The sequence below is a fragment of the Carassius gibelio genome, chromosome B7 (genome assembly GCF_023724105.1).
Source record: "Carassius gibelio isolate Cgi1373 ecotype wild population from Czech Republic chromosome B7, carGib1.2-hapl.c, whole genome shotgun sequence".
Lineage (NCBI taxonomy): Eukaryota > Metazoa > Chordata > Actinopteri > Cypriniformes > Cyprinidae > Carassius > Carassius gibelio.
Window position 1 is genome coordinate 26,947,423 of NC_068402.1, and position 11,469 is coordinate 26,958,891.

Here is an 11,469-nt window from a genome sequence, read left to right on the forward strand (position 1 = left end):
TATTTGTGAGTGAATGAGTTCTGCAGTGATTAAGGACAACAAATTGATTACTGTAAATTTGTTTATTGGCTTTGATACTATATAATAGGTGAAAAACAAAGTGAAAATTCAATTCACAGTATTCATAAAACTGTTGATGAAAAATACTGAGATGATGGCACATCTCATTGACAGCATGGCTGAAATAGTACATCCCGATTTTATTCATATTATATTCATTTATATTATTTTTTAACACTTATTTAAAAAAATCTCAATGGTAGTGGTAGACTATTTAGCAGTCTTAAGACTCAATGTTACAACAATGCTACTACTACTACTTTTAATAAATATGAATTCATCTTTATTTTTAAAGGAAAGAAATCACATTTGTTTTATTTTTCATTTTAACAGTAAACCTCTGTTGTGCAGCACTTTGTTTGACAAGAAATTCAAGTTTTTTTTCATTTGATTAGGATAAATTCAATTGTTTTATGCCTTCATCTGATTACCAGAAAAAAATAGAAGAACATTTTATGCGGCCATATTACGGTTTTAAAAAGCCCTATACAAAAAAAAGAGAAAAGGTTTAAAATTCAGGCCTGTGGATATTCATTTATTTTTATAAATTCACCATTTGTAAACTGATGTTTACTGTAAATTTTTGTATACATTTCAGTAGCATTTGTATTAAAAATTATATTAATTTAATGTTATTTTTAAAAAATGAGAATCGAACTGAATCAAGAGCTTGTGAATAGAATTCGACTCGAATCGGGACATCTGAATCAATACACAGCCCTATTAATCAAACACACTCATGTTTTCCCATGCACTGTGGTGGACAGCTCACTCAGGTCGGGTCTAAGGCAAGATGGCCTTGTCAATCAACTATCATGGGAGGGGCCTGTGTAGAACTACGTCATTCTGACAGGAATCTCAGAACAACCTGATTTGAGGAAGGGCATTTTAAAATATAGATTTTTTTATTATTATTATTATAGGGTGGATGTGTACACACACTTCCAAAACACACTATGAACATTTATGAACATTTATGTTCAAACAAACTGGTAAAGTGAGTTTTGCATCCGATGACCCCTTTAACAGTCACATATCGCTCTTCAAATGTAGTAACTACTCAGTATGCAGTTCTTATAAACTTTCGGTTGTAAATGAACAAGCTGAATGCATTTCCTGTCATCAAAAAGCAGGAGGAGATGTGAGAGAGAGAAAGTTGTATATTACTTATCCCCTGTGAACAAATGCTGTTGAATGCCTGATGCATTTAAATATTTTAATGAGAATTTTACTGGATTTACAAACTATCAGTTAAACACTACACAAGTTTCTATTACACAAATTAAATGCTCACTCAGTGACTAACCAGTAAACACAGAGCATCTGACCAAAAACTGAACCTGTGAAACACCATGTTAGTTTTCTTAAATGAGGATGACAAACACAGGTTGCAGGAAATGTGTAACAAGTGGTTTATAGCGAGTTATTCCCGGTTCAGTGATATATCAGACAAGCTGAAGTTCCAGCGAATCAGTAAGAGCATTCAACTGAAGCCAGGACACTTGTGCATTATTTAGTGACCTACATGCTGACTAAAATATCTGACTGATAGACATGCACATTAATGCAGTATGGCAGACACACCCAGACAAACCAACTGAATTTCTTGTTTTCGTTTCCACTCCCCTCCCATCCAAACCGATAGATGATTCAAATCCAAATGACCCTCACACACAACCTTTCAAAAGAGTGTCAAAGTATTAACTGCCACTTTTGAGCAATGTGCTAAACAAAACTGCTAAAAAAAATTAGCAAAACCTCAAACTTTTGAATGGAAGTGTAGTACTAAGTAAAAACAGCAAAATAAAATACATTACGGTAGATGAAATAAATATACAAATAAATATTTTTCTTCAAATTCTCATACATTAAATACAGTAAAGTACTACTGTATTTTGATATTTTTCCCATTTTACATTCATTCACATTAATGAAAATAACATGGTTTCGTATTACGGTAAAGATAATTTTTATATTATTATCATACAAACAGTGTCACAATGCAAAAATAGGTAATGGTCCTACAAACAGGCATACTTTCCTTTCTGCAAAATATACATATTATTCTAAATTTGGAATTTGGGGTGAAACGTGTTCTTGACAGGTTTTTTGGTATTCACATGAAAGAACTGATCATTTTTTGGGCAAAGATTGTGTTTCACACTGAGACAGACCTCTCTAATGCAATCCTATTAGTGGCTAATACACAAAACCGAGCCCCACACCGTTAAAGCCTCATCTGGTGACACTCTCTTTCCACTTCGATACACTTTTCTGCCTTATCCCTCCATTCTGTTCTTTCTCTCTGTTCTTTAACTCCAGTCACTCTCATCATATCACAAAGCTTTTTGAGCCTGGTTAATATTTTCCCCTCAGTAAAGTCAAAGTATGAGATCAAAGGCTGTGTGCACTTTTAGAGTTTCATCCTCTTTCAATGCATCTCTCGATCGTCCCCGACTCAGAAACCTTTTTACGCTGCAAAAACACAACACTTAAATTACCATAATGGAACAAGGCAATAATGATTTTCTACCATGCTGCTTTTACCAAAACCAGAGGAGCAGCCGCACAAGCACCAGAGGGAGGAGAGAAAAACAGAGAAAGCAGGAAACACACACACTCTGCTTCCTGCAACACTCTTCCCTTGCCCCGCTTGGCTTCATTCCAAATCATTTCAATTTGTGAAAGAATCTCTCCAGAGAGACATGCATCAAAATCATTTCTTTGTCTGGGGTATATTTCTGCTAGCTCGAAAGAGATACTTCAGCCTTTTAGTTTGATGAGAGAGTGAAAGAGAGAGGGGAGGGGTGGCATCTGTTGCACAGCCATCCGAAACATATGCAAAAAATCATTTTGCATCTTTTTCCCATTTCTCTTTTATATTACAGCCATCCGCACAAAAGCTCAGTCTGTGTCTGGACTTCCCAGCATCCACTTCTCTCCATATGACCTCGACAAGGAGTCTTTAGTGGTTTTGTTTGCACACTGATCAGATCTCAGTCTCAGGGTCGGAAGGACTGAACCTAGATCAGCATAAACAGGCAACCTGCAGTCAGGAAAAAACCTCCATTTGACAACTTAACCTTTCTCAGTATTTCACAAGCCATCTTGTTTTAATTACCACCTCCAGTGGCCAATTACAGGCCAGCAATAAAGAAAGGGATGAAAGTGAGAAGGGACCTAACAAGGCATGGGTTTTGCATCCTCCACCTTCACCTCCACAGAACAATCAGTGATTTCCATTAGTCAGGCCTTTTCTGATTGAAACGGGGAGGGTCGTGATTGTGTGTATGTGTGTGTGCATGCATGTAGGGAGAACTCCAGTCTTCCTTTGTTCTCTCAAGGCTGCATCCTGCCATTAAGGCTTTGAATGGGTTTCCTTGCTGGCACAATCATGCTTGGAGCAGACCCCAAAAACAACACGGCCAACCAACCACAAACAAGCAGAATGAGAGAAAGAACCAATGATACAGCAAGTGCGCACTTGCAAGAGAGATAGAAGGAGAACAAGTTTCAACTTAAATTAAATTACATTAAATGGAAGGTTACAATTACAAAATTAAATGTGAGTGATGTCCACTTAGTATAAGCACTGGTGTAGATGATAATAAAGTTATCTTTAGTTATCATTCTTGGTGTGAACAGACCTTAAAGGGTTAGTTCACCTAAACCTAAAATTTGATTGTATTTTACACACCCTTGAAGCAACCTACGTGTATATGACTTTCTTCTTTCAGATAAATTGATTCGGAGTTATATAAAAAAAATTGTCCTGGCAATTCCAAGCTCTATCACTGCATTCAGCAGGTGTTGCAGTTGAACAGTCCACAAGTCATCAAATAAAGCGCTCACCATTCATAATAAAATGAGCCTCACATGGCTCTGGGGGGTGGATAAAGCCTTCTGTGAATGCATGTGTTTTTGTAAGAAAAATATCCATATTTCATACGTAATAAGCACTTTTCTCTCACTTCCGGTATCTTTCATAAGTGGATGCTGTTCTGGCAGATGATGCAGCACATACGTATGCATTGTGTGATTAGTGACAAATGTGGAGAGAAACTGCTTCAAAATTTGTTTTCGGTATAGGTATGTGTTATTTCCCTTGTAAAACAAAAAATATTGTTCATTTATGTTTACCACAGGCATTATTTTACTTATAAATAATAATAATAGTAATAATAAAACATTAAAAAACCTAATAGAAAAATCTTAAATGAATGTATTTCAAATTATTTTTTATAAATATTAAATAAATAGTCTATAATGTATGTATTGGTATCATTTGTTTATGAATCCGTCACATTGTATTTTATTGAATGCAAATGTTTTTTGTTTTTTTATTTCATCTCACCACATTCAATTCAGACTGCAAACCTGGGTAAAATATTAATTGCCGTCAGAATGTAGATTTAGCAGCAGCATGCGGCACCACTAAAAAAAGCAGTACAGGAAGTACTGGCATAATATGCAAAATATGCAGCTATAAGCACACTTCTCTCCAACACGGTGCATGAACTGAAGTATGATTCCTGCCTATAGTAGAAATGGGATAGCCGAAGATGGCAAAGTCTAATGGGTTTTGAAAAAAAAACACTTTCCCTACGCGTAGTAAGTGTATGACTAAAGAAAGAATGGTGGTAAAAAAACGTAATGGTATGCCAGAGAGTGCATCAAACAAACTAAAAGCAAGGGTCAACATTCAGAACTAACTCAATAAAATCTAAGAACAGATCGATGCACACATATTCCTTGAACTGTGTCATCATGTCCCATCGTTCTCTCAGATCAATACTTTCCAATCAGTGCAGAGCTCGGCAGCTCTAGCACCCACAGCACCTCCATCAATCATGAAGGCTTATCACATATTCATGAGCTGAGTCAGTCACTGGCCAATAAGAGCAGGTAATTAAATGTGTTTCCTTTGACAGATATACACCACTATTCAAAAGTTCAGTAAGGGGTCAGTAAGAGTTTTTTTATTATTATTATTTACTTAATCAGGCAAGGATGCATTAAAGTGATTAAAAGTGTTAGTATAGACATGATAGTATAGACATTAGAATTATACATTGATAGTGTTCTTGAGCACATAATTACAATAGAAAAAAAATAGAAAACTTCTATTTAAATGTTTATTTTTTTATATTTCACTATATTTTATATAGTCTGTTTTTGCTATATATTTTTTTTTGTCAGCTTGGGTGAGCATAAAATGCTTTTAAAAAAAATCCAGATCCCTAAGTTGTGAACGGCTTGCTTTAAGTGCTAGTTTTCGTCTACAGAGACTATAACACCAGACCACCACACACAAACTACTACACTTTTGTACCAGACAGATCCAGGCTGAGGAAAACAGATAGACACTCATTAAAATAAGCACATGAAACATTTAATGAGACACAGAGAGCTGTTTCCTACCACCCTGCAGTGTGAGTTTTATTGAGGGTGCAGCAGTCTTTTACTCAGCTCTTCTAGCAAGGGTTGCCACAGTAGGGACCATCACACCTCCCCCAGTGGGAGCCCACACGTCACACACCACCACAGAAACAAGCCGTTACATCTCCAGGTGTGGCACACAGAAGCTCAAAGGTCTGCTAATATAAACACCCAGGAGATGCATTATTGCATTGCCTTTGGCTGCTGAAATCAGTTATTACTCTGGCGCAGTTTGAACAACTTTAATCTAAGCTATAAAGCATTAAAAAATAATGTCACCTGTGCTGCATCATAATACAGAGCAGACAAATGACCTCAAAAGAGGGTTACTGTGACTTTGCAAAGCAGGACATGCTCTTTTAATTGGTTGATAGCAATGTTGTTCTAGGACCAACAAGGACTTATATTAACATGTCCTACTTGGCAAAATCCTGGTAAGCTTGAAGGAGTCTGTGAGCACTGAACACATACCGATGAGTCAGGACACTGTATTACTGTCCATTCATCCTCAACTGGGGACAGTTGTCTGGGTGTGTGTGCCAGAAAACAGAGGGTGACAGAAACATCTGTCTTTGTAATTCTGATATATCAGGACATAGGATCTACTCCGAGCCTCCTGCAACACAAAAAGCTTTTGTTCCAGAAAGTTAATCTGATTGTTAAGCTTGAGCACTAATGGATTGGAAGTACGAGGCTATATGATGGCGTGAGTCTTATGGGTGTGAGCTTTTGTGTAGGATGTGTGCGTCATACATTTTACTAAAAGGTGCAGGAGATATGACAAAAGTGAACAAACAGTGTATTTATATGCAACAATTAGCATTTAATAGCTTTCAATGTCATAATTATATTTGTTTAAATATGTATTTAGAAGTTATTTAGCTCGCATTAGCATCACTGTACTTTGTGTACTTTAAGCAGCGAAACCACAATTAGACGCCGCATTTATTTGATGAAGATCAGCATGGTCATCTCTGAGAGTTACGTAAATTATACTGATATTAGTGAGTTTTACACAGTAATTAATTGCTTTGGAAACCTGTAAAAAGTAAATAAAATTAATAAAATAATAGAAAAAGTACTGGCATCTCATTGCACACAACATTATCAATTAATTTAAGTCTAAAACACAACGGAATTAAGTGTAAAATTCAAAACAAAGGTAAAAAATTTTTTTTAATTTTCCTTAAAAATCCTTAAAATTATACAGTATATTTTTCCCCATTTTTTACAGATTTTTTTATTTTATTTTTTTGAGTGAACTTTGGCATCACTGCTCAGAATGTTTTCAAATCTTTTCAACTTGTATGTTTACACTCATTCTGTTTTCTGTCTTCTGGCCTCAGACCTTTTTTCTACCTCCTCGGCCTTACAGATATTGATTCCATTGTCTCCACTGGTAAAGCATGATGGTAAGTGTGTTCCACTGTCTAAAACATATTTCTTTACAGGGTCATGACATTAGAAATCAAATTTGCCTCATAGCTTAAAACATGCTCGCTTCTTTGAATATTGTGGGATTTGTAAAATGACACGGGGAAATACATTTGCATATGACTGCCATCGTCACATCACTGCACCACAGGCCCTGACCACTAGCAGTTTGCAAGGCAGTGTAATGGAGTTCGCAAAGACACCTTTGTTGAAAGACGAAGCAGCCAACTAACAACAGCTGAATCGCAAAGCATAAGCAAATAATTTAATAATGCTTTGTCTGTAAATTACAGTTTTATATAGATAATTTCTTCAAAAAACTGCATAGCAAGTGGACATACTATTTCCTACCATCCTTACAAATGACTCCAGGTCTAGCAAACAGACAACAAACACAGACTGACAAGCCATTTTGGCTGTCTCAGTGACAGATTTATCCTCTTTGTCTGAGAATCAGTTGGGACAAGGTTGTGGATTTGTGTAGTCTTCGCTGAAATTGTCAGTCTGGGTTGTTAGGTAATCTGTCTGACCATTAAACAAGTCTTTTGTAACATGGATTTAATAAACTGAGAAGAAACTGGGAGTAAAAGTGTAAGAAAAAGACAAGAACGCTTAAGGAAATGTCTTATCCCTAAACAGACCCTACACAACCTATTCAAAAAGGAAGCGTGACCTCTGACATTTGACCCGAGCTGTCTGCCACACTGGTCTTACCCTCCAACGCCTAGAAGGACCTTCATTAGACCTTGTGTACTGTTAGCCTCTCTTGCTGTTTTAATCATATAACATCTACATGAATATACCCTTGAAAAAAGATAATCTAATCAACACTGCACTTTAAAGTGTTTCTAAAGACATGAAATTAAATCAGAGGAATTCCAAAGAGAGCCCCTTCTCAGACAGCTATAAAACACTAACATCAGCAAAACAGATCATGAATGGGATCATAGAAACTGTGCACCTTGTGTCACAGAAAATATTTGGTTTATTTATGCAAAACTGAGCAAAAAGTCAAGAATTTGGCAAAATGCTAAACGCAAAAACTGCACTACACATCCTCCCATTACAAATTCTTAACACAAAGTTTAATTGTTATGCCATGAAAATTAATACAGCTCTCGTCAATCTGCTTACGTTGGCTATGACATTTAACACAGAAAGCCCATTGCTTCTTTGTTAGGAATGCAGCACATAACGTCTGTGAGGTTTTCTGCTGATGCACAGGAGACCATATAACACTGTAGGAGTGAGCTGTGAGAAGAATGCAAAAGTCATGACCATGTGTAGGTGGAAGTGAAATATCCGAAACCAAGGCACAAGATTTACCTCATTAAACCTGTCTTTTACATTCCTTTATTACCGCTGTTTCTTCATGTTTCCTACTGCATTCCATTTTATATTTCGAACTACTTTGTTCCAATGACTCCTTTTGAGACATGAAGCCAACATGAATATGCTCATTCCACTTCACCAAACAACCAGCCCTGAACTTTAAAATGGAAATCCTGAATTCTACAAATTTTCCGTCATTGTCTAAAGCTTGTTTCCAAAACAGGAGATTTTGATTCAGTCACGCTTCACAATGCCACATTAATGTGTGAAAAGGTGACCATTGTGTTTCAGCTCCTAATCATTTTCATGTGAGCAGTCTTAGAAACAACACTATTCGAGAGTACTCATATGAGCCAAGGGTTTTTCTTCAAACGCAGTGAAGCCAGACGCACATGGACTGCACTAGAGAGTAACACATTTTGAAAATCACAGGAATACACATAAAGCTAAGTATTATTATTATGGCCTCCCATATCACTCTCTACAGCAGCCAAACAAATAAGAGACTACAGTCTGCTAACATAAAAATGTTCTCATTGCTAGTCACACAGTATAATACATTTCATACAACAGTGCTTTTATTGCATTGGTCAAAAGACGTTCCTGATATTTAATATTACATCACCTGGCTTTCTTGTTTTCACAGTATTCCTGACCAGAGTGTTGTGATGTAAGGATATTCAGTACAACAGCACAATTGTTAGTGGATGAAACCCTACCGAACAATTAATTGACATTGATCTGGCAGCAATAACAGAATATGGACAGAATATGCTTAATGCAAAAAGCACTTCTACAGTGGTACTGAGAATTTAAAATGTGCCAGTGAGTGGACAGTGTCTAAACAGTGTACAGGTGTGGGGGGATTATCAAGATGCTGTAGTGTTTTTAAGTACATTTTCTTCGGTCCTTCTTTCAGAGTGGCATTTCACATAATTTCAGCACCAGCATGCCTATGGAAAGTGCAAATCACGGTCTAGTATGCATTATGCAGTCTGCCCGAAACTGTCAACTGCTATTTCACGGTAGTCTACTTATAAATGTACAAGTCTGACTACCTGCACATGGAGCTCTCTATACTGCTGAGAAGGTGAGAGAGTCTCTGCGAAATAAGGTGCACACGAGAGTAAACACATCATTTACATTTACGAATCCAGAAAAACTAAGTTGGAGGAAACAGGACTGCCCCCAGGAATGTTGACACACACAGACACACAAATTTATAAACATGTATTTTTCCTTTGAATTTAGGCATACACAAACTTTAACATACATACACAACGTTTTCTTGACAAATATAGAAACATAATGTGTTCACTGAGTAAATTTCGTATCTCGTTTATAATGTATACACCTGTTAATGTCATAGCTAAATGTATTGAAATACATGTGTGTGGTAGGCTACTTATGCATACTGTATAGTGTTCTTATTGTCTGGCTGCACGCGGTATCAAATATCTATCTATCTATCTATCTATCTATCTATCTATCTATCTATCTATCTATCTATCTATCTATCTATCTATCTATCTATCTATCATAACTGAATCAAAGTAGCCTATAGGACTCGTCGAAGGAAAAGTACATAGAAACACTAAAGAGAATGTTTATGATTACACAAAACACCAAACAAAAACAATACAGAACTGACAACTTTCCACGAACCAAACTATTCCTGTCACGTGTTTTAATCCCATGGTGATTAGAAAGTGTGCGCGCACAGGTTGTCACCTGTCTCCCGCCTATAAATGGTTCGCTGTTTCGAAAAAAAAAAGTTAACACTCCAAAAGTGTAAAAAACAAACAAAACAAAAAAAACAATTTCGTTCTTATTTGACTTTACTTGAATAATGCTTCTCTGTTTTTCAAACACTGAAGTTTGAGAGGTATCATTAGAATAGGCTATAGCTATCATTTTTTCTTTCGTCATCTGAGCCGAACTCACCTCCATAGCTGTTGGCCGTCGCGCTCCAGGACGAGATCGTGGAACACAGCAACACACTTGCAACAAACAGACCGGTAACTGGCTTCATGTTCCGACAACCCGAACCGCTTTTCTACAAGTTCGGAGACAGTCCTTTATTTCCAGTCTCAGCTCCAGCTCATCATAGCAAAAATTTTGTAGATTTGGCCACGCAGATTGTAAGGGGGTTAAATGGTTAAGATAAGAAATATCGATATTATATCTGATAAATTAATTTAAAGTCAGCATATTATTGTATTTGACAATAAAACAGAAATTCAGAACGTCCAGGGTGCTCTCTTTCTCTGAGTCTCGAAATATTCTCCAGTACAATTCAGCGCATCCCACAATCTGGGTAGAAACAAAATCTGCTTGCTTCCGAGCAAACGTTAAACTTTCCCGAAGTTGATTTCAATGTGTAATACATTCACTGTCAGAAGCTTAAAGCAGAAGACACGCTTGTAGCCTGTCGTTTAAATCCTCCAGCCCGTGGTGAACACAAATGCAATTGTCCCGTCTGACCATCCGATATTCCCGTACGAGTAAATTATATCTGAATATGTCCAGTGTGAGATTTCAAAAATATATACAACAGAAAGCCAAATGTACAAGCATTAGAAAGAAAACCAAAACGCTTTCCAGCCGCCTTACGCTGAATTCGCTTCTCAACCGCCTGAATAACCTCTAACAGGCAACAGAGGCTTCAGTCAAGTCCCAGGCTAAGCGTGCCCCGCCCCGTGTTCTACGTCACAACAGGTAAAGCATCTCGAGTTCAAAGGAATTGTAAGACATTTCACGTGGTTCCAATTCTAATTCCTGTATGAAGAACAATTCTAGTTACTGTAATGATTATTTCTGTAATTTGAAGAAAAAAACAGACTGCATGAAGCCTACTCCCCTCAGCAGTCTGTTGTCAAATGATGATCATTTCAGATTTCAACAACTACAAATCGGAAATCCATGCAATCATTGAATGCATGTAATTAAAAAAAGTTACCAACTATATATTGAATAGCAATATTAAATAAAAGTTATAACATCATTAACCGACGATAATATTTTTTACGTGGATCAAATTACACTGGTAGGCAAAAAATAGAACCTGTTCCGAAGAACCGATTCTCGTCTCATCAAGATCATATATTAGGCTATCAGGCTCAGTACTAATGACAGGCTGATGATGACCATCAATTTTCCAGATTTTATTCTATTCAAATATTTGGAAATTAAAATATAAAGCCT

The 11,469-nt window shown here is 36.7% G+C and overlaps 1 protein-coding gene across 2 annotated transcripts in view; it reads right to left on the bottom strand.

The window, feature by feature from the left end:
- sema4f (sema domain, immunoglobulin domain (Ig), transmembrane domain (TM) and short cytoplasmic domain, (semaphorin) 4F) overlaps window positions 1-10,971 on the bottom strand; it is a 60,002-nt gene extending 49,031 nt beyond the window's left edge. The window contains exon 1 of one of the 2 annotated variants that reach the window (XM_052560945.1): window positions 10,210-10,971. In XM_052560945.1, coding sequence (XP_052416905.1) covers window positions 10,210-10,297 — 88 coding nt within the window. In that variant the 5' untranslated portion in view covers window positions 10,298-10,971. The remainder of the gene's footprint in view (window positions 1-10,209) is intronic. The other variant, XM_052560944.1, reaches the window with a different exon arrangement.
- Window positions 10,972-11,469: the final 498 nt, after the last annotated feature.